The sequence below is a fragment of the Camarhynchus parvulus genome, chromosome 10 (genome assembly GCF_901933205.1).
Source record: "Camarhynchus parvulus chromosome 10, STF_HiC, whole genome shotgun sequence".
Taxonomy (NCBI): Eukaryota; Metazoa; Chordata; class Aves; order Passeriformes; family Thraupidae; genus Camarhynchus; species Camarhynchus parvulus.
In genome coordinates this window covers 17,155,756-17,178,844 of record NC_044580.1, presented here as the reverse complement: position 1 = coordinate 17,178,844, position 23,089 = coordinate 17,155,756, and the positions used below count along the sequence as shown (strand labels likewise).

The 23,089-nt window shown below is 42.8% G+C and overlaps 1 protein-coding gene across 2 annotated transcripts in view; it reads left to right on the top strand.

Moving 5' to 3' along the window:
• Positions 1 to 23,089, top strand: part of ADAMTS17 (ADAM metallopeptidase with thrombospondin type 1 motif 17) — a 154,312-nt gene that overhangs the window by 63,679 nt on the left and 67,544 nt on the right. For both annotated transcript variants that reach the window (XM_030954969.1, XM_030954968.1), the window contains exons 9-10: positions 12,420 to 12,560; positions 13,872 to 14,022. In XM_030954969.1, the coding sequence (XP_030810829.1) occupies positions 12,420 to 12,560; positions 13,872 to 14,022 (292 nt within the window). The remainder of the gene's footprint in view (positions 1 to 12,419; positions 12,561 to 13,871; positions 14,023 to 23,089) is intronic.

Here is a 23,089-nt window from a genome sequence, read left to right as displayed (position 1 = left end):
CAGATTTAAACATATTAAAAACACAATCAGTGGAGACTTCTGCCAGCATGGATGATTTGACCTGGGGAAGGAGGCAGTGGTGGAGCAGCACTAAACAGAAAGTGTGTTGGCCCACTGTAAGGTAGTACAGGACACCTAAGCAAGTCCCAGAAACAGCAGATCCCTGTGGTATTGGCCTTGCCTGGGCAGGTTGTTTTTACAATGGCAGTGGCATCACACAGAGAAAAAATTAAAATAAGAAAATTAGGTACAAAAATCACACAATAAAAAGAATATTGGGTAGGAGAAATTGAGAGGTTTGGTAGTATTGTGCTCTGGATAGACCTCGGTTTGGGTGGTTTTTTAGTTTTATGTAAAGCTGCAAGATATTTCCAGATGCATTTACTGAACCTGCTAATCCTGGCACAGTAGCAGGGTACCTTCCCTCTGTCATGATTATCTGTTTTACCTTTGCACCATCCAAATTTGATAGTTTATTTACAGTACTGGAATGTAATAACATTGGAACTGGGCGTGGGAATCTCCACGTCCCGTTGCTTTCTGCACTCTTGTGGCAAACATTAGTTCTGGGCAAGGGTTTCTTGCTGCTTTGTGGAGGATCTCTGTGTAATCCCTTGGGAAGCAACATTCCCTTGCAGTCCCTCTAATTTCTTTGTTTTTGAGCATCTTGTACAGCTTTACTTAACATAATAAAACTGCAGCAAACAGGCGAACGACAGCCATTTAGAAACACAATTTTTGTTTAATCAATAGCTTTGTAGCTTTGCCAGCTCTGCCTTTCTTTTTGAAGGCTTACTCTGCTGAGTAAGCCAGGGCTGTGTTAAGTAGCTGGGCCGTAATGATTTGGCAAACCTTGCATCTGCTTCCTGCCTCGAGGGTTCTGGTTTCATACTCCACTGGCTTTGCTGGCAGCAGCCTGGTGCACCCAGTGACCCAAAACATGGGGACAGTACAAATCCCCATTGTGCAGCCTCCCACTGCACACCAGCACAGGAAATATTAGGTTTGTAAGTGCCATTTACCAAATAATAATTTGTTTTTATACAAGGGCAGTGATCTAGATGAAATATTTACTTTTCCACTAGCAGTTGGGTTCCAATAGCCTGTAACCTGTGCTGTCTGCCTGGCCTGCTGAGTTCAACAGGTTCCAGGTGAAAATGACTTCCCGAGCTGGGGAAGGTGATAAATCCCAGCCTGTCACTTGGAAAAGCCTTTGGTAGTAAGTCAGCAGCAGCAGCAATGCCAGTGGAAATGTTGTTGCCTCTCAAATGTGGTTCCCTTTAGCTGTTACGTCAGTGGAAGGCTGTGCTGGGGTGGAACAGGGTTGGCTGCCTCTTGGCCAGCAGTTGTGTTGGGAAATAAAGTGCAGCAAAAAAGAGTTTACTGGAGAAATGAAGTAAACAGGCCTGCTTTGTTCTCAGTGATCCCTTTCCATTTGCAAAATCCTCCCTACATCAGATACCAGGCCTGTTTCCATTGCTGGATCCAGCCCAGCAGGGAGTTTGTTGTTTACATCTTTATTTGAACCCCAGTTTCCATAAAAAAGAGAAGAATAGCCCGCAGTTTTCTGCTTTTGTTTTTGCTTAGGTGAAACAAATCAAAGCAAAAGGAATCTGATCATAATGATTTGCTTTCAGTTGCTTGAAAAGTTTCCCTCCTGCTGGGCTTTAATTAGCTCAGGGCCTTAAAAATGAGTATTTTTCACTGTACCTTTCTGTATTTTTCACTTCTTTCTGTGCCCATTGGGACACTCATCTTATACACCACATCTTATCCACATTTGGGACAGTTTGACCTCTCAGAAGTTTCTCATGTCCACCCTCTGGTAGCTGTTTCTCACCTGTCAGTGACAGTCCAAATCCTGCCTGGCTCTTCCTGCTCCCTGCTGGGCTCCTTTCCTCCCACCCTGCTGTTTGCCAGCATCACTCTGGAGATAGCTAATGAAGTGGCAGCTTTCTAATCTAGCTTTTAAATATTCATTTTAATTGCACTCAGTAAAACTAGGCTGCAGGATAAAGAAATGCTCCCTAGAAACAGTTTGTGCTGCTTGGTTCAGGTAGTCTCTGTACTTAGGGAAAGTGTCTGTCCTTCACAGGAAAAACACAGCTTCCTTTCTTCCTCCTGAAAACACAACCAGCAGCACTTTTCAATGGGTGAATTCTTTCCTGTCTGGTTCCTCCTTTATCTCAAGTAAAGCTGCTTGCTGTGTAACGTGGGGTAGATTTAGTCCAAGAACACAGAACTCTTCCCTACTATCCATCATGAGTCACCATGGTCAGAAGTGGTCAAAATTTGATAAAAGTGCAGATTGTCTGCATTTAGTAGCTTTAAAGAAATGCTGCAATCTGGATTTTCCCACAGGAGCATTATAATAATGACTTTGCCATCAGCTTTCCTGCCTGTGTGCACAAGCATCACTCCATTTAAAGTATTTATTTTATCTCTTTTTCCATGATTTCACTGTTATTGACACATTTCCAGTACTAATTCAGATATGATCCTGAGGGCTTTCTCCAGTCAGAGAAAAAGCCAACTTGTTTGCTTAGAAAAATATATTCATATTTTCTTTTTAAACATTAAGTACCACCTTCCATACCTGCAGCTCTTTCTGAGCTGTTTATGGTGTGTGTTGAAGTAACTTCACCAGGTTTGCCAAATGTGTGATTGCAGGAGCCCCTCTGAGCACAATGAACAGAACAACATGAGAAAGGCTCATACCCATCTGCAGAAAGCTATCACCAGTTAAATGACACACACCCTGCTCCTCTTGTCAGCTAGGGACCCTCTAAAACAGTATCTTCTCATGAAAATAACAGACTTTTTTCTTTCTCTGTAATTTGTTTTCACATTAACATGTTCAAGCCGAAGTTACTCAAAGCAAGTGTATTTTAAAGTCACTTTTTACTTTCCTCATGTCGTTTCCTTAGACAATATGGAAGCAAACTTGACTTGGTTAGCATTGAGGTTTGTAGGCAACCAGGCACACCCACTACCCAAAGAATTTCACTTCAGTATTGGTCTGAACGTATCATTGCCAAATTGCTTTGATACCAAGCCATAATTTGCAACATTCCTGTTGGATATCTAGTCTCTCCCTGCTGATAAAAGGAGTGAAACTGAGATAACTTGCTGAACTTCTACAATCATTTACAAACAGCCAAAGCCAGGTGGTTCTGCTATTATAAATTATTTTACTAGCTGAACCATTGTGAAAAATCCCAGGAGTTTAGGGAGCTGGTGTATGGGAGTGCCACCATTGGAAACAAAATTTTAGAATTGGATCATGTGTTTCCTGTGCAGCTTTTTTCCTAGTCAGTTCTGGTGTGTTTTTCTCATTTTTGGAAGCAAAAGAGCCCAGAGATTTGTTACTGTCCACTGCAGTCACCTGTTGTGTTGGTGGATCAGTGCAAGAGGGTCACATAAGGATGGATTTCTTCTTGCACTGAATCTCCAAGCCCACAGTGATTGACAATGTGGACCAAGAGAGAGGATGAAAAATATTTCTGTGAAAAGAACTTCTGCTGCTCTGAGAGCCATCAAACACGTACCCACTGCCTTGTCTGGGGACTGCAAAACACTTGATGCTGGTAGAATTTATACATTGCATTTACTTCACACCTTCTTGTCATTTGATGTTGGCCATCTCCTCCTTCCCACCTCCAGGGATGGAGAATTCATCTCCCAGTGTGGGGCAGGCAGCCAGCATTCCTGACTCCTACAGTGCATTCCCCAGGCTGTCCCACTTCCCCAGCCCTCGCCTGGGGGTGGCTTCCTGATGGGGCAGAGCGTGGGACATCTGGGCTACTCGCGTTGCACGTATTTGGCAAATATTCCACACCATCTCTCCCCTCTCCTTGCTTTTCCTTGAAGGGTGTCTTGTGTTGCAGCTCTGCATTCAGGTTTGGCACTTTGTCATTTACTGCAGTTGACTGGAGGCTTTCAGTGGTTTCACAGGAGTTGTGGAAAAGTGATTGCACACAGAGCTTCCCCTGGGGTTTCTGACACTCTGAGTGACAGGGCTGTCAGTGCTCACTGAGCTTTTGTCTCTCTTCCCTCGTGGGTGGGAAATCCCACCCAGCTATCCCAGAGTTTGGTCTTTTTTCCACCCTACAATTTATATTCCCTTTTCATCTTCTGAGGAAATGCATGTCACATTTTCGGGAGGACTCATTCTCACCCACTTCAGGCAGTGCTGAAAGCAAACAGCTTGTTACCCTTCAGCTTGTTCCTTCTGCTGTGCCCCGGGGTGCTTTCCAAAAACAAGGAGCTACAGATGGAGCACAGCAGCCTCTGTGCAGTGAGCAGTCCTTCTCTGCCCACCACTGGTTCATTCATAGTCATTGTGCTCCTTCTGCAACACTTCTCTGTGTTCTGAAACCAGATTAAATTAAGTGAGAAAGAAAGAATTTTGTGTGTCCAAGAAGTGGATTTAATCACTTGGAGGGCAAGGAAACAGCTTAGTGCAAACTTTTTCATGGAGGCATCCTCAGATAAATTTATTCTTACTTTGGGCTCACAGCTCAGCTGTGATCATGACAAACAGCCAGTGTGAGACAAGTGATTCCCACAGAGAGTCACTGATCCATGTTGTAAAGTGAATGCTTTTGGATATATTTATATTCAGCTCCTCAACAGGGATTGACTGAAGGAATTAAAGCAACCCTTGACTCCTACTGATGCTGTTGTGTCAGAAATCTGCTGTGTGTTGTTGGCAGGTATGAAAGAATGTGTGAGGGTGTAGAAATGCTCAGCATGTGGTTGGATGCCTGCATGGAGATGGGATAGTGCTTTAAGGAAGGAGGAGAGATTCATGTAAGATGCTAAATGGACCTTGGAAAGGAGGGAGTATTGACATCAGAAGGCAGAAGGGTGTTTTTCTGAGGTAATGCTACCTCTTCAATGCTGAGTTTCTGCCAAATTTATTTTTATATATATTGACCAACTTTAGCATTTTGTTGGACTTTGTATTTGGTGGAGCACTCCTTTTTCTGCCCCTGTTGCCTCAGAACCTGCCAGCTCTTAGAAGAAACTGTGAAGCTTTTTTCAGGAAAAGGTATGCAGGGGCCACATCCTAGAAATCAGAAGCAGTGGAGGGAGGCCCTTGGAATGGTGGGTGTTCAGTTGCTTTGCAGCTGGATTCCTTCATCTCACCAAAGGTGCTGGAGTGCATCAGGCAGTGCCTGTCCTGCTGTGAATCCCCCACTCTGTGGTGCAGCAAGGGCTGCTCAGAGAGAATCCCACGAGCAAATGTCTGCTGGAGAAAGGAGTCAATGTGAGCATGGGATGCTGCTGGGGAGAGGATTCTAAGATGATTCACCCTGTTCCTCATGGCCTTGGTCAGGCTTTGGTCAAACCATGTAAAGGTCTGGTGTTTATACCAGTGAGCTGTTGAGTGCAAGGCCACAGTGGGTGTGCCTGCTATGTCATTCATGTGCTGTCTGTCCCTGCCATGTCTGTCTCATGTGCTTTCTATCCCTGCCATGTCACTGTCATGTGCTCTCTGTCCCTTGCAGCACCAGCTTGTATTTTGCTGCCTTCCAGATTCCAAGGCAAAAGAGCTAATTCTTTTTAAATGAAAACCATATCATAAAGGGCTGGATCTGTCATGCAGCTGAATAAACCACAGCTTTCCACACTGTTATTCACCATAGGCGTTCGTGTGTTCTCACTCGCTGTTGTTGACTTCTTGGCTGCTTGATGAGTAGATAACCATATAAAATATCTGGTTACTTCATTATTGGAGAGTGACATAAACTTGGTTATGAAAACAAGAGTCCAGTAGTCATGGCTCCCTTTAAATGTTGACTTTCCTGATTAAAAAAGCCCCAAAAGTACAGCACCCATCCTGAACACCCCTGTTCTAGATAACACTGTGTACACAATGACCAGCCTTGGTTACTTCAAATGCTTTAAGTAGGATCATCTCCCTCTCTTCATCACTGCTCCCCAAAGTGTTCCTGACAGTTTCTGAAATAGTCAAAGCATATTTAAGAAACAGTGTTTACATGTTTGAAAGAAGAGGGTGAAAAACCTGCTTTCCATTAAGCCAATGGCCTCAGTGGCTGCTGGTTTTATAGGAAGGTTGCACAAGATGTTTCCTTGCCTCCTCCCTCAGTGAGAGCTCAGCTCACCTCAGCATTTTCACTGGATTTGTTTTTTTGTCCAAGCCTCCCTTGGCGCCCTCTGACATCTCTGGCCATCTCTGCCTCTCTTAGAGGCATCACCTTCCTGGGTCACCCTCTGAAAGTTACTGTCCTCACTTTGCCCTGCAGCTCCTATTACAATTCCAGCTCAAATGAGCACCCCCGCTTCACTCCTTCCTCTGTTAAGCCTTTATTCTCAACTGGATGGAAACCTCATAACTTGCAAGATGATCAGCATTTTATATTGAAATGTCCAACATGTTGAACCAGTTCAGAAGTAGGCATCTTTCCAGTGATGCAGCTTCAATTTCAAATGTTAATAAAAATTCCTAACATTGAACTCAATTTGGGAGTGGACAGCTCACAGGCTGGATGATGTGGAGTGCTGTCTCCCACTCCTGCTTCAAACCCAGCCCAAGAGCTGTTGGTGTGCACCCTCTGCTTAGATTTGAGTTTAATGGCCATGTTTAATGCTCTCAGCTGCCAGCCACACATCCTGTGTCACCTCCTTCCATACCAGCGTCTTCCTTTGTGCTTGACATTGGATGCACTGCAGAGATGGGATTCCCTTCTCAAGCCTTCACTGAGACCTGATAGGAGGTAGGAAGGGGAGGAATTTTGTCCTTCATATGGAAAAAGAGATGGCATTTGTGCGTGTCTAAATAGCTGTCCTCCTGTAGGGCACTGTCATTCTGCCCACTCTGACATGCCAGAGCAGGTAAATTACATCCCCTTCTCCTTTACCTCTCCCACTCTGCAAGGATGTTGTTCATCTCCCCTCCTTTTGCATTTATTTTGCTCCAGTGGGCTTTAGAAAGAAATCTTGTGCTTAGTCCTGGCTCTGCATTTAATGCTGGATTACTTGTGGGTGAGTCATGGCAAGCTGGGTCACAGGGAGTGACTTCTCTCATATTCTCTTCTGAGAAGGTCAGTGGTGACATGCAAGGCTGGTACTGCCTAGCTCATAGCAATGTTCCCTTGCAGAAACAAAGCCTTTAGGAGAACATCTGCAGGATAAGACTTGTTACAGGTAGAGAAAACATGCTGCCCAGCAATCAAGTGTCAGCCAAAAATGTAAAAACCTTAGTGGTCCCACTGAACTTTTCACTCAGAGCATGAGATATCTCTGCCTTCTCCTGTCCCGCCTGTATTTGGGGTACAGCTGTCATGGGCTCTTTGCTCAATTCTCTGAGGCCATGTTGCTCTGCAGGGCTGGCCCCAAGGAACTCTTCCTATTTAATGTGTTGCTGGGCTTACACAGTTACAGCTCTTTGTGAGTTGGTTCTTTGGAAAAGCTCCTTTGGATTTCTTCTGTGGGAGTGAGAGACAGCCTATGTCCTCATTTCCTTCTTGGCAGCTGGACATCCTCCCTGCCCTTTGGAGAACTGGTGGCTGAGGTAAGTGCAGTTGTGTGGAGAGCAATCAATTGTTTGTCATGCATATTTAATAAACAGCTGGGGTGACAGCCAGGACACCTTGGGTAGCCTTGATAGCCATGAGTTTCTAAAGTGATCCAGTGTTTGACTCACGCTGAGTTATTTGCAGGCACATGGAATGGTTTGACTTTCAGAGGGAGGTGATGGAGATGGTCTTACTTCGTGGCATTTCCACATCTGTGTGTCTTTTTTTCGGGCTTCCCTTCTTCATATTTCTTTCTTTCAGTTGCTACCCTTTTTCTGAAGAAAAGTGCTGTTGCTGCTGGTATTTTCTGTCAAACTTGCCTTTTGTCCCAGCTTCATGTCTCTCCCTGCTAAGGGAGAGTGATGAAAACAGTCCTGGGGATTTGTCCAGTGGTCTCTTACCAGCCAGAGCTGCAGCTGTTGAACAGATTTTTCAAGCATCTCCTAAATCAGTTTCTCCCAGCCCTTGGCATTATCCTCTAGCTCAGATTTGGGTTTTCTATTGAGGGTCATAGTGGCTCTGGTGAAGATTTGTGTACGTGACCTCAAGAACATTGAGGTGCAGCAGTGCATTGGATGCAGTAGGAGGCTTTCCACAGGCTTTGGTGCACTTTGGCTCAGGTTTGTGAAGAAAAACAGGAAACACTGGGAAACACACCAAGGGTAAACAGAGCAGTTTAGTTACATTAACTGTCTAGAGGAGAAACTCCACAAATGACCCAAACAAACAAAGCAAGTGCATTCGCTCAGCATTGCTGTGGGAAAACACAGGGCTGATAATTGAGTTTAGCTTAAAAGAATTACACAAGAAATTGGCCAGCTCAGGCCCAGAGTGTAATTCTGGCATCCTGACCCAGTTCTGATTGCTGCACAGGCTTCAGGGAGGCCAGAGCTCCCAGAGACTGCGTGCTATTTTTTATTCATAGCAGTGCTACTTTAAAGCCTTGCTCTCCAAAAAAACTGCATCAAAGAGATCTGTTGTTGCTGCCTCCCTGTGTCTCCTGATCAGATTTGCCTTGCTGTGATCCTGTTAACAGTCAGGACTCACACTGGTCAGTCAGTTTGTTTCTGGCCTCACACATGATGAGCCACAGTAAATGTGCTGCAGGACTCCTCCAGCGAGGCTGTGGTGTCTTTGACTGGTAAGCAATACATTATTTATATTAGGAAAGAAGCTGGAGTGTGAAACCAGAGTCCCAGGGTGCCTACTCTGAGTAAACATTGAATAAAAGGAGTTGAAGAGCTGACAGTCTCAACTGTCCTTGCTTGCCTTTGTGGAATCTCATTGTGTTCAGGAGGAGAATGTGATGAACTGAAAGGATGAAGTTTCCCGTGGGGTTGGGATGGAGCAGTGACTGTGGTGGTAACAGCACAAAGGGAAACTGAGTCCTGCTCGTCCATAATGGCTCTGCTGGCTTTGTAAAGGGTAACAGGCAGTATCTGTTTGTGGCTTCTGATAAAATGGACATTTATGTCTCAGGGAGCACACAGGGCAGTGGGTTTGCAGGGCAGTGCAGTGTCATTTTGACATTGCTACTTCTAATCTAAGAGCTTTTCTTATCAACTCTTTGTTCAAGATCAGTTCATGTAAGAATAGAACTTCCCAAGGCAGAATATTTCAAGAGACTGATTACCTGCTTCTAATTCCACGTGAATTCTGAATAGCAGGTAAGATTAGATGGTCACAAATGAAATGTAAACTATTGATTCAGTTTGCACACACACTGCTCTGTCCCATTTTTTTTCTGTTTAAAGGAGGGGGACTGTTCATTAGTGAAAAGAATCAGCGTGGCATTGCATTTACTGCTTGTTTAGGAAAACCTGGTCCCTTTGATGTAGCCGGAGACCCTTGAACTTCAGAAAAGAATGTGTTAGCATGCAAGGGTATGCCTTAGTCCTGCAGGTCATATAATCATTTTCTCAAGTGAGTCATTGTAAGGTAAAGTAGATGCTGAGAAAAGTTCTGCATTGCCAATTAAAACAGGCTCCAAAGGTGTTGCTGGTTTCATTCTACCAGAAACTCATCACTGAGAGGCCAGGAGGGGTTGCCTGTGTACCTTGAGGCCAGATCCCAAGCTAATATAAACTGGCAAAGCTCTTTTGCTTTATACCAATAAAGGTATTCCTTTCAGGCTCAATTCCTTTATGCTTGTGACTTTTAAAAGAATTTCTGTTAGGAAAACAGGAATGATTCAGAAATGGGTAGATTTCCACACATGTAAGAATTGAATGAATTTCAGAAGAAGCCTGTAAATAACTTGAGGTGTGAGTTCTGATTCGTTCTTTATAGAGAACAAATTTTATCTGCCTCAAACCCCCTGTGAGACAAAGCTGAGTAAAGACTGGCAGCCTCAGCATTTGTCCTAGGCAAGACATCTTCCATGAGATCAGGTTTAAGATAAAGTTAAGGACAGGAATGTACTAATTGGTAAGTGCTACCCTTGTCTTTTGCCAACAAAACCTCACTTTCAACATATTTGACAAAATATAATTGAAGCTAATCAGAAAGCTAAGGCATTTCTTATATTAACAACCCTAGGCTAAACACTAGACTTTTCTGGAAGGGATAAAATCAGGGATCCTAAAGCACTTGCAAAGTCAAGAAGATTATTTGTTTTCAGCCTTTTGAGATGGAACACCTGATGTGCCAACCAGGGGGCCATTCAGGAAGCTGCCAGATCCCATCCCACAGAAACTGAATAGAAACCCAAAAAGGACGCAGCTTTGAGTGTCAGCACTGTGGCAGTCACAAGGCAGGCAAGCTGCAAGAAACCTTGGAAATCTGCCTGGTCTCCCTTGGAAAAGTTATCAGGATTGCTGTGTGCCCACGAGCCTTCAAACTGGCATTTTGGGGCAAGCTTTGTTCTGGAAGGTTCCTGAGAAGCTCACATCCTTTACTTCATGGTGCTGAGCCCTTCCTTTCCTGAGTTTTAGGAACACAATCTTTAGATGGGCTTATCTGCATTGGAGAAATACTGCTGGAACTTTCATCCTAGTATGTGAGGAGTTTTCTCTGTGTAGAAACAACATGGGTAAAATATTTGGAGTGAAACCCAGGCTGCACTGAAGTCAATGGCAAAACTCCCATTCACTTCAGTGGAGCAGGAATTTCACTCTTTACTGTTTTGAAGTTAGAGTTACTAATAGACTGTTAGATTATTCCTGCATGCATCAAACAAAATGTGCTTGATGTTAATGTTTCTGCAGTGTTCAAAAACCACAAAGGTTTAAAAACAAGAATAACTATGAACTTCTGAGTCTAAAAATTACATTGAATGTAGTTTTGCTAGAAATAATAATAATAATGTCCCTGGAGATAAACCTAAAATAATAGACTCCACCATATAATCTTCTCTGTAAGCTAAAAATAGCAGAGATGGTGGTTCAATCTAAGCCATAATTATCAAAGTGCTGAAGTGGGTTTTGGTTCACTGCTACTAGAAATGGATGTCGTGTTTGGGCTCTGAACAGTCAAGTCCCACAACTGGGGAGGAGCAAAGCCAAGAGCACAGTCAGAAAGCAAACAGGAGCCTCAGATTTGTAGGGAAATAGCATGGATTAAATAGTGCATATTTAAAGGGACTGCTCCTGGCTTGCTCCAGCCAGCCAGCTGGAGACCCAGTGAGTTCTGTATTTTTAGCCCCAAACTGGTGATGTTTTGCTAGAAGGTGACACTGGCCATAGAAGGCACCTTTATTTTGAAAGTAATTTTCCATTTCACTTTGGAATGGAAGGAGGAATGTTACTGTTTCAAAGAGTTATTACTCTGTTTAATTCTGGAAAAGGGTTTTAATATTCATTTTGAAGTAGGATGGAAAAGTCTTAACACACTTTCACGGCCAGGCAGGTTGTTGTGAGGGGCTGAGGGTAGGACTGAGTGTAGCAGGTGACCTTGGTCACACCTTTTTCCCTGGTCACAAAGTTTTGCCTGCAGCAGAGGAGTCTCACCTTCCCTGCAGCAGGGATTTGTTCTGAACCTGCTGTAGCAGCCCAGTGGTGAAGACTCCCTGATGACAGAAGGGTCCTGAAGGGGAAGTTAGATGGAGGTTGAAGTAACACGTTTCTGTTTCTGAGTGCTTTTGGAAATCCTCACTGAATGTGTTTGAATTCCTCTATGTGTTTATACAACACAGTCTGCTGTTTGTTTAGATGGTTTGTTTTGCTGAGTAGGTCCTATTCTGTCCTTGCTGAGATGGGCATGGGGCAGTCCTGGTGCTTGTTTGGACAGTGCTTGCAGAAATGGGGCTTGTCTTTGCCTCAGGCTCCAGTCTAAACACTTCTGTTACAGAGTCAGAGCCTAATTTAGGTTGGAAGGGCCACTGGAGATCATCTGATCCAACCCACCACTCAAAAAAGGATCAGCCTCAAAGCTAGATGATTGTACAATACCACTAATTGAGAAAAATGTTTTTCCTAACAGTATATTCCAAATTCACACTGATGCCCGAACAAAGTAGGCTCATCTTTAGATCATTCTCTCAGTGTAATTGTAGGGATCCTATCCACTAGATTTGGCAAAGCAATCCAAAATTTTCAGTAAATATTCCGGCAGATACCCTTCTCTGAGCTACATCACTTCTCCAGGTTTGCTGCTCATAAACCCTGGGAGGAAAGTCCATAAGAAGCACATTTAAAAGTGTCAAACACACAAATACCAAACACTTTGTGAAATTAAGGCAATGGATAAAATAAAGGAACCTCTAGTTCATTTATTTAACAGGTACCCAGGGCAGTGCATGGCTGATTGTGTGCTGTATGTGCAGCCTGGTGTCCAGCTGTTAATCCCTGAGAGTGTCATTGCTGAGGGCAGTGCGAATGAGAAACCCACATCATAACTTGATAGGTTTTTTTCTCTTGTCTTGTTCTAATCCAACAGCATGGGGATGAGCCACGATGATGATCATCAGCCCTGTGCTGGGAGGTCTCACATCATGTCTGGAGAATGGGTGAAGGGCAGGAACCCAAGTGACCTTTCCTGGTCTTCCTGCAGCCGAGATGACCTTGAAAACTTCCTAAAGTAAGGATTGTGCTGAGTGTCAAAAATCCTACCAGGCAAGAATCCACTCTGTTGCTTTAAAGTGAAAGTATTAACAATGTTCCTTTTAAAGAAGTGTACATGTGTCATTGGGGTATGCAAATTTGAACCTGTCTCCATTGTAATAGCACCTTGAAACTGAGGATTGAAGAGAGGCAGAAGAAAGAATTATGTGCAGTTGTCAATGTGCTGATAAAATCTTTTAAAAAATCCCATATCACATTTTTTTTACAGAAAATGCCCTTCAATTTTGCAATGACAGAAATCTGTGTGTAGGTGGCTTGCAGGAATATCTGCTTAAAGATGCTGCAGCTTTATGCTCTGGCTTTTACTGTCTTGTTATTAAGTAGCTTTTATTTTATTGAAACTTGACTTTGCCTGGAGGTGATTCTGATGTCTTTTCTCACTCCTCAATGAGTGTGGGTCTAAAACAGTTCACTATAAACTTCTTTGCCACTGCATCCATGTTTCAACTCATCATATTCAGTTGTTCAGGAAGGATTTGTCGTGCTGCTTGTTAAATCTCACGAACTACAGGAAGCACTGGAATTATCTGAACTCTGCAGATCTAATCTTAAACCTGCAGTACAGCTCCCTGACAAACAGTGCCTGGCACAGTGCTTTGTGCTAGGAGTGGGTTAGGCATGGAAAATTTCCCACTCTGGAGGTTAGAGGTGGGAAAGAAAGGAAAATAATGAAAGAAAATGGGATATTTAATGCCAATTAAAGGCATGAATTAGAAAAAGAAGTTGCATCTGAACTCATCTGGTTGCATCTGGTCCCTGATATTACAGTGATATTCCAATTTGTAAAAGATTGTTGTGAAGGCAAAGAGAAAAATCTTATTTTTATGCCTGTGATGGATAAGAAAAAATGTCAAGGGCTCAGAATTCAGCTGGGGGAATTGAGGTGAGACATAATGGCAGACTTCCTAGCTGTCATTTCAAAGAGTGAAGCTTTGGGCTGAATTGCCTGAGGGCCGAATTGAGTCTCCTTCAGATTTCTAGGAAAGGTTTAGACAAAAGTTTAACCCAGAATGTTGTGAATGTTGGTTTAGACAAAAGTTTAACCCAGAATGTTGTGAATGTTATCTCTCCTGCCTTGAGGCCTGGGACCACAGGTGATTTCCCAAGGCCCTTTATATCCGTAGCTCTCAATGATTCAGAAGACTTCCAGGGAAACTCCACAGTTTCACACTGTTAAAGAGAGGACAGGGCTCCTCTGTAGCAGTGACCTAACACTGCAGTTCAGCGGGGCTTTCCCTAAGGACACTTTTCCTTCCTGCCCTGCCAGGTCCAAGGTGAGCACCTGCCTGCTGCTGACCGACCCCCGCAGCCAATATTCCGTGCGGCTCCCTCACAAGCTGCCCGGGATGCACTACAGCGCCGACGAGCAGTGCCAGATCCTTTTTGGCACCAACGCCACCTTCTGTAAGGATATGGAGGTAAGAGCTTGTGGGTTGTAGCTGGAAACAAGGTGGGAAGTGGAAATAAAGCTGCCAAGGTCTGGGGAGGAGAAAAGGAGCCTGTATTTCCCTCAGGTTTAGCGCTGCTGGTGGAAAATCAAACGGCTCCAAGCTCTGTCAGCCGATCCTGCTTAGGCCTCATCCTTCTTTCCCCTTGGTAATCTCCCAGAGCAGACTCAGAAAAACTGGTGTTTGCACGTTGTTCCTTTTTGAGATTGTTTTGCTGAAATGCTCTGTAGAGATTGTTTTCCTGGAAGTTCAGCTGAGGTGAAAGTCTCTCCTCACAAGAGTGTTTGGCGACTTCCACAGAGTCAGCTTAGATGGCTGGCTGGGCGTTCACAGACTTCACCTTCAGACCACTGCAGTGTTCTTAGGAGCTGACTCTTAACTCTGTGCTGAGGAAATATTGGTGTCTGCTTCTTTCATGAAGCTTTACCAAATTCTGTGCAGAATCCTGTGTGTTTTCTAAGCACATGATGTTTAATCAGGATTTGGGTGCAGTGTGGGGTATCATGGGGTTGATTGGCAAAATGGGTACATTGACTGTTGCTGTCTCCAGGAGCAGGTTGTGTTTGAGATGAGGCTGTTGGACTCATCCTCTGGAATTTAGACAGCCAAACTTTTCATAAGGCATTACACATAATCAGATCTTTTAATTCTGAGCAGATCTTATCCCCTGCTTTAGACAGGGAGTGGGGTAGTGCCTGCTTCCAGCATGGCTTTGGAGATATCAAAAAAAAAGTAATGAAGCTGTGTGGGGTCACCAGCACCAGCTGGCAGCATCCCCTCCTGTACAGACAGGCAAGAAGCAGGCAGGTTTCTTGCTTTTAATAACTGGCCATTTGTATTTTTCAGTTGTCCCTCATTCCCACTCTGAACAAGCTTGGGATCTTAAATCAGTGTTAAGAAAGAAAATAATAATCAGAGATAACTGGGGTTTTTAAGTGCCAAATTGCTAAAACTGTGGAACACGTGCAAGTCCTGGGAAAATGCTCTTAGTTTCACATTAGCTGTTTTATTTATTTTGGACTTGGAAACTAGCTAATATAAAACAAAGGAAAAGAATCTGGACAGGTTGTATTTCCCAGCTCCATCAAGAAAATGCAGACCACCAGGACTACTGTACTGGAAGCAAAGTGTTAGAATATAGGTCTGTAAAGAAAACCTCAGATCTACCCAGCATGACTCAAGTTCCTCCACTTGTGTGGGTGTCACCCAGCTGGACTGCTCTTGGAAGAGATTTTTGCTATTTCCCTTGTTGTGATAAAAAAAACACATTTTGTTTCTGGATATTCCAGTGCCTGATGAGAATGTCAGCCCGCTAGTAGGTGGTCAGCATTTCTCACACAGGAGTTGCATGTCCAGTCTGGAATTGCTTCAGGGACTTGTTGTTTGCCAGAATAATGTGCCAAGAGGCACTATTCTCTGTGAGATACAGACAGCAGGTGTTTGTGTCTCCCAAGATTTTTCACCAGTCTAATTATTTGACACTTTAGAACACAGTGAAAAACGTGCTCTTTTTCTCCATCTCTCCTTTCTCCCAAAAGAGAAGCATATTTTGTGAGGACATTAGTACTTCCTAATGAAAAGCCTGGTAGAACTTCAGCAGATTAAAACTAATTTGCAGTCCCTTATTTAGAATTATTTCTGTTGCAGATATGCATTAAGAATTAGCATTCACCCTGTGAAGCTCTGGATCAGTTATGTCACATGCCATTAGTTTAAGGATGTGTTTACATCCTGTTATGCTGCTCTCAATTGGTGTTTGATAGCAAGGAAAGGAAATTCTTTAGAGGAAATGATAACTTTTGATTTTTAAACCTCTGAAGTTTGTGTTCATTTCACCTTTGTGTTCCTCAGGCCTCATCTGCAGAATACTTGTATCATAACTCTCAAAGCTGTCTACAAAAATATGAACCAAAAAAAAATTGGCACTGGTCACTGGCATTAGCTGTAGAAATTATTGGCAAATACAGCTGTCTCCTCTTTTAGCCAATGGTAATGTGGTATTTTTAATTCAATAAAGTATTAAAAAAATCCAAATGTAAAAGCAATAAACATTTGACAGTAAATATTTGTTACGAAAAGGAAATAAGCTTCAGGAAATGAGCCTGCTCAATCTTTTTATGATTACATGTGTCTGCTGCCTATTTTCTTATATAATAAGAGAGTTACATTACAATATTTCCTCGGAGGTAGTTGAGCTGCATAATTATATCAGGCAAACTAGAGGCCCTATATTCAAAAATGCCATGCAATTTGGTTTAGAGCAAACTTGAGAGGTTAGATAATTCCAAAATTTCAACATTTTTGAGAAACACAGAAAATTTCTGTGCGGTAAGCTCTCTTCTTTAACAGCATCAAAGCCCAGTTTTTTGAAGGAATGTGATCTTTGCTTTCACAGGGAGTCAAGTCCCTCAATGCTTGGCAGTGGCTGGGCCTCTCACACCAGTCCAACAAGATAGTAAATCCATGAGTATTCACCCATTTTTGAGATTGCATCCCCAAAATTCTTCTTCCATTTTCTTTTTAAGGATAACTCAGATGCCTTAGAACAAAACTGTAGCTCTCTGTTTGCCAAACCAGCTATCCTGCAGCTATTCTGCTCCAAATTTACAGAACAGAAATTAAAACATATGAGCAAGGCTCAGCTTTACATACACCAAACCTCTACATTCCTTTCTCCTTTCCTTCTACATTTTAATATACTAAAAAATGAGTTTATGATACTCAGATGATCCACAGTCTGTTGTAATCTATGACCTTCAAGATGTATAATTCAGGATCTGTAACCCCAGTGTTGGGTAGGGTTTTCTAGTGCATGTCACCTCTTTAAGGAGCTGTGAATCAGGCTTTTAGCCTGGGCTCCTGTTAGGGCAGGGAACAAGTGTCCAAGGCCAGGCTGGACAGGCTTGGAGCACCCTGAGGTAGAGGACGGTGTCCCTGCCCATGGCAGGGGGTGGAACTGGATGAACTTTAAGGTTCCTTCCAACCCAAACCATTCTATAGCTCTATGATTAATGAATCTCTCAAGACCCTTCAGTAGATCCCCTTTCATATCCAAGTTACAGAGTTTTCCCCTGGAATACACAAAGGGAACAAAGTGTTTTCTGTTCATCTTTCCCATTGCAAATGTCAGGCATTGTCTGATCCATGCAAGTGCTTATCTAGCAGGCTGTACAAGTGTGCTCTGCCATGGCAGGCACGCTGCCTGGCTCCAGCTGGGAAGCTGCACAGTGCTGGGAAATGAGCTTTGGCCACCTAAGAGGTTACACAGTAGTCTTCATTTTGAGGCAGACAAGTTGCTTTTAGAGAAATGAACGTGTCATTCTCAAGCTCTGAGCAACATCATGATAATTGCAGGAGAAGATGGTTAGAAATGCACCTCTGACTCTGCACAGGGCGTTATCAGTGCACCCCAAACACACAGATCCCGGGGGCTCTGGCTGCTCAGTGCTGCTGTGAGCCCAGGGCTAGCATGGGAGCAGTTGTGCAAATTACAGGCAATTCAACCTGGCTGACCTCTGTCCTTCAGCTCCACACTGGGCTATGAATCAACTATTGTGAATTCATTTGACCCCTCCGAGAGAGGAAGCAGAGAGCTCCAACCCCAGCCAGGCGATGATGCCTGAGAGCAGGAGTTAACCCTTTGCTGCCCCTGTGTTTATTCCAAGAGGAATAGCACGAGTGGTTTCTGCTCAGTCTTTCAGGGAGCAGAAATTCATCAAAACGAATTTCTCCCCCAGAAATTCATCACAACACATCTGAAACTCACATGGAAACATTCTGCGTGTTTAATCTTTATTTTTCAGGCTGGCACGCCTACCAACAGAGGCTTTTGCACTGAAATCATGTTTATGGGGGAAAAAAATGTGATTTCTATCTCATGTATCCATTTGGCTTTTTGTTTTTTAAGCCTTTTGGCTTATTTATTATTAACACATTTTTGCGGGTTTTTATGTAACCGTTATCATCCACGTTGTTTTGAGTCAAAACTGGGCTGAGGCTGGAGTGGCACTTGGAAGGAGATTAGCATTGCTACCAAGAGATATTTTTTTCTGACAAGGGACACTGTCAACTCAGGTGTAGCTGGGAATGTGAATTTTGACATAGCACTGTTTTTAGAAATACTAAACCAGCTAGAACTGGCTCCACTGTTTTTCTTAGGTTGAGGTTGTTTTTTAACAAATGTAGGTATTTTTCAATATCTACAAGCTACAGAACAAGAGGGCAAAGTTGATTGCAAGCCAAAGGAGACAAAGTAGACTTTATGGCTAATGTGGAAAAAGAGAGGAACCAAAAACAAAGTAAAGAAAAACTAGCAATTGTAATGATCAAGTGGATTTAATGTTCTCCTTCAGTTTACATATTTGCTGGTGTGGTGGTGAGTATAATTCAGCAATTGTAGGTCTCTCTCTGGTCTTGATCTTGCAGAGAGACTGCTGGAGTGGCCTTTTGGGCTCTGTGCATGGGAATCAATGGGCCTCTGTTTGCCTTTTGTCTGCAGGGCCATTTGTGAGATGCAGACCATGATAGTGAGCCCTATTATTTAGTAATGTATAGAATATTTACAAGAACGTGGTAATTAGATTGAAAACTGGTTTATCCTGAAAATAATAGGTTGCATTGTCATTTTCTGTACAGCCAGGGACTTTGTCTACATAGTAATACTAATAAATCTGGAAGAGGATGGGTTGGGTTTTTCTTGAGGCTTGCAGGATAGAAGCCTGGCAATTCTAAAATAAAATTAGCTGATTTTTTTTTTTATTGAGAAGTAAAGGTAACAATTAACTGCCATTCTATAGTTTATAGTTTTCCTCAGGTAAATTGTCAGAATTCAGACTATTTTCACATTGCCTGTTTCTATGAAGCTGAAGTATCTTATTTCACTGCTTCTGTATGTTGCAAAAATACCTTTTTCTCTTTATTTTCAGTGGAAATACTTTTTGTTTAAGAGAGGGAGAGAACGAGAGAGAAGCAGAGTTCCTGCCTGGGCAGCACAGCCCAGTTTACAATTATTGGAATGCTTCAGAAATTTTTGTACGTGTTTCAGTTTGGAAGATGGTCAAAACACATTCTGGTGCAGTGGTTTAAAGAAAAATAAAAAGAGAGGAGGGAACCAAAATAAAATTAGAAAAATACAATGTGGAAATTTCAGAATATAAACATCATAAACTCTTAACAATAGTAGAGAGAGCCTATTAAGAATTAAACACTTGAGCTTGGCAAGTTTTCATTTCTTATTAAGAGAAGGGGAGGGAGAAAGAATTAATGTAGCCTTGTGATGTGGCATCTACAGCTAAAGTCTAAACTTTACAAAATTAGCCAGAATATGACTGAGTATCAGCCTGAAAATAGTGTATAACAAGCTTGAAGGGCATTCAGACTTCTCCCACTGGCTGCTGGGAACTTCCCATCTGCAAAACACTTCAAGAGAAACTCCATAATTTTCACAACCACATCTGAATGCTGTGTGTACAAATCTATATTTATTTTTTGTCCTTGCTTCTCTTTCCCCATGGGCAAGAAACACAATCCATGATTGCATTCTTTTAATTTTCCTATTTTTCATTTTTAATGGACAATTCTGCCTGTTGTTCAAAACAAATCCTGTTTGAACAGGCATCAGTCTCACACAGCATCCTGTGAGACTTTGAGAACATTTGCATTGTACTTTGAACAGGAAAGCAAGAGTAAATTGTGTATTTATTTTACCTAATAGATGTTAATTAGGATCCCATTCATAAGCACATTTTCTCTCCTGGTTAGCAATATGGTGAGCCTTAACCTTGGCAAAATAAGAGAGTTCTGAGACTTCATTGAAAGTCAGCCTATTTAGAAGCAAGCCTGTGTGTTATGAGGTCTCTTGCTCCTCTCCCTTAAGGATATTTACTTTTCCTAAGTTCTTATTCATAGTGCCCTCATTTTGACAGAAAAATTGGTTTCTAGTGGTTTAATTCTGCTGCTAGAAAGAAGAGGCTCCTCTTTCCAGCGGGCAGCAGAAACAAATTCATCTCCAGGAGAAATAAGTGTTTCTTTTCTTGGATGCAGATGAGGTAAAGGAGTGAATGTGCAGGGAATGAACAACCTTCTGTAGATTTGTTCCATGGTGGAAAGGACATCTTTATTCATTGGATTCTCTTTATACTTTGGAGGTTTGGAAGCTCCCCTTGCAGGTGATAATCTGAGAGTTTGAGTTGGGGAGTGCTGTGAGCCCATGTGAGGTCATGGGGCAGGATCACACAGATTTTAGCAGCAGTGGTGATGCAATAGCTACCCCAGGAAGAGCTCCAGACTTGCTGCCTGTGGACAAGGAGCTGGCTGGAGTGACTCTGCCATTCCTCATTTCCAGCTGCAGCACTGAACTAAGGAACCTCAAACAGATCCCTGCACTGAGCTCTCCAGGCTGGGAATCTGTGTGGGGATGGAGTTCCAGGGAAGGGAACACCATCCTGGGAAAGTGAGAGAAGCTGGGAAAGGTGGGAAGGGCCAGAGCCAGAGCATGGCTTCAGCTGGAGTAGGCAGTGACACAGGAGCCTGTGGCTGTGACACTGAGCAGAGAGCTCTGAGCAGCTCTGGTTCAGCTCATCTCCCAGCAGACTTTCAGCAAGACATTTAATCCCTTTCTGTTCCTCATCTTTCCACCTAGAACAGAGTGATAAAACTTCCTTTATCCCCAAGCTCCCAGGAGTCTGTTTAGATGGTGAGATCTTTGAGGGAGAGAAAACACCTGGCACAGTGAGGCCCCTTTGTCAAATGGATACCATTATAATCCCTGTAATCGGAAGCGCCACTCACCTGCCCAGCACATCTCTCCCAGCTTGGGAGTTTCCAGATCCTGACCTCTCCCAGGACTGCTTCCTAACAGCTGTGCAGACAAGCTTTCCTAGCTCCCGGGAGTTTCTGAATGTCTAAAATTTGCACCTTTGTAACAGTTTCATTTTATTTCAGTTTCTATTTTTTTTTTTTTTGCTATCTAAATTCCTTAAGGGTTCAGTTGAAAAAGCATTTCTTTCTTTTTTTTTTTTTTTAAGTAATTTTAAATTTTTCTTGAAACGCTACATCTCAACAGCCATCTCGCTTTTTAAAATTTTATTTTTGTCTTGGAAATATTTCAAACTGGGAGCTGATCCAAAGATGACCTTTCCCCACAGACAGTTTCAACAAATCAATATTTTTCCAGTGCGAAATATCTGTCATTGGAAAATCCTCCCTGGCACTTTTTGAACGCTGTAGGGAATGCTTTGCAGGCAGGGGCCTGCCATCTGAAAGTTGGTTGCTGAATGCAGAATTAGCACTAATACAGTTCTTTTGATGGCTTCTTCTGTATCAGTATAAGCTCTGAGCTGCCACTCACATACAACAACTTCCTTTCAAGTCCTGCCATTTCTCACTTGGATATTTCCCCACAAAGCTGGCTGTTTAACCATTAAAAAGTCACTGACTGCTTTGCTGTTTAATGGGGATTTTTGTTTGGGTTCCTATTGAAGCTGAGGAGGATACATGATCTCTTTTGAACAGAGCTATTAACATGATAAAACATCTTGGGAGCATACAATCCCAAAGCTGATGGTTTCATCTTTGCTGGGGTATCTGAACACTGTTAAATGCAGGGGACTGGGCTAACGAGGGCCTGGGCTTTGCAGTGGTGTGGCACCAGAACACAGAGCTCAGCACCATTACCAGATTTTTCTGTAACTGTTTCCTGAAATATGCTTTGCATTTAGAATTCTGAATCAAACACAGGGCTGCTATAAAAATCCAGTGTTTTCCATACCTCAAAGATGGGAGATTTCAGAAAGATTGGTGTTGCTGAGAGAGATATTTCCTTTATTTCTCTCCCTACAATTATGTGTATGTATACATGAATATATGGGCATAGACACACACATATATATGCACACACCACACCCACATGTATGTGAATATTTCCACCCTCTGTTTCCCTACTCTGGGGTATTTTGCAGATACAAACACACATATTTGAGGTGATCTCTGCCCATTGCTTCCCCATGCCATGGCTCATACTTGAGCGTGTGACCTGGCTTTATCACCTTCCATGCTCTTGTGGGCTATGGAGGCATTCTTGTTTCCAACCAAAATTGTAAAAAAAGCTGTTTCATTTTTATTACTTTGTTTCTACCACCACCCACTCTGTCTTCCCAGTTTTACATCCAAGAGCAGAAATTAACTCTAATTTACATGCAGTTTATGATCCAGGGACCTGAAGCTGAACAAACACTGGTCTTGCTTAATGCACAGATATTTAGCAATGGTGCTCATATATGTCTAGAGCAGCTTCTTCAGGGATGTAGTGAATTCCATCACATCTTCAGCCAGGATGTTCCTCTGACAGAAAGCAGAAGCAGGGGGTGTCCTTCTGGGGGCAAAATTTCTGTCTGGGTCATTCAAGAGATCTGGCTGGAATGTTTCATTTCCAAAGCTTCCCTTCATTTTACATACCAGTATTGTCCCCAGCCACGGTTTGGAAGGAGGTTTTGCTGGTAGTGCCACTGTGGTTTATTGCCTAGATTTGTGTTCTTCCTGTCATGTTTATGGATGGTTAATTGATGTACTTCTTGATTTTAGTCCTCTTCAGAAAGCAGGGGATGCAGAATCTGGGAGTTACGAGGTGGAACAATGAATTTCTCAGTAAGCTCTGAAATCTCTGCCTTGTCAATGCTTCTGCCTCTCTATACCTATCAATAAAACTGTGTGTGATGTCCTCATGGCTAGTTGGTGCTTAAGTGCTTTCAGAGCTGTGGGTAAACCACTAATTAGTCACAGTCATTTAGTCAAAATTACTAAAGACTGATATTTTCCCATATGCTCTATTTGTTTAAGGAAAATATCTTGAAAATTCATTGATTTAGGTTTCCCTGGGGTATTTGCTGTTGTGTTTGTTTGACAATGACTTTCTGCATTGTGGTTAATACAGATGCTGAATTATGCTGTCTGCTTCCAGTTTTTGTGAATGTTCTTTGGGTTTAAATAGTGAAAAATTCTCTTTCCAGAAAGAAATGTGGAAATGGAGCAGGATGCAGAT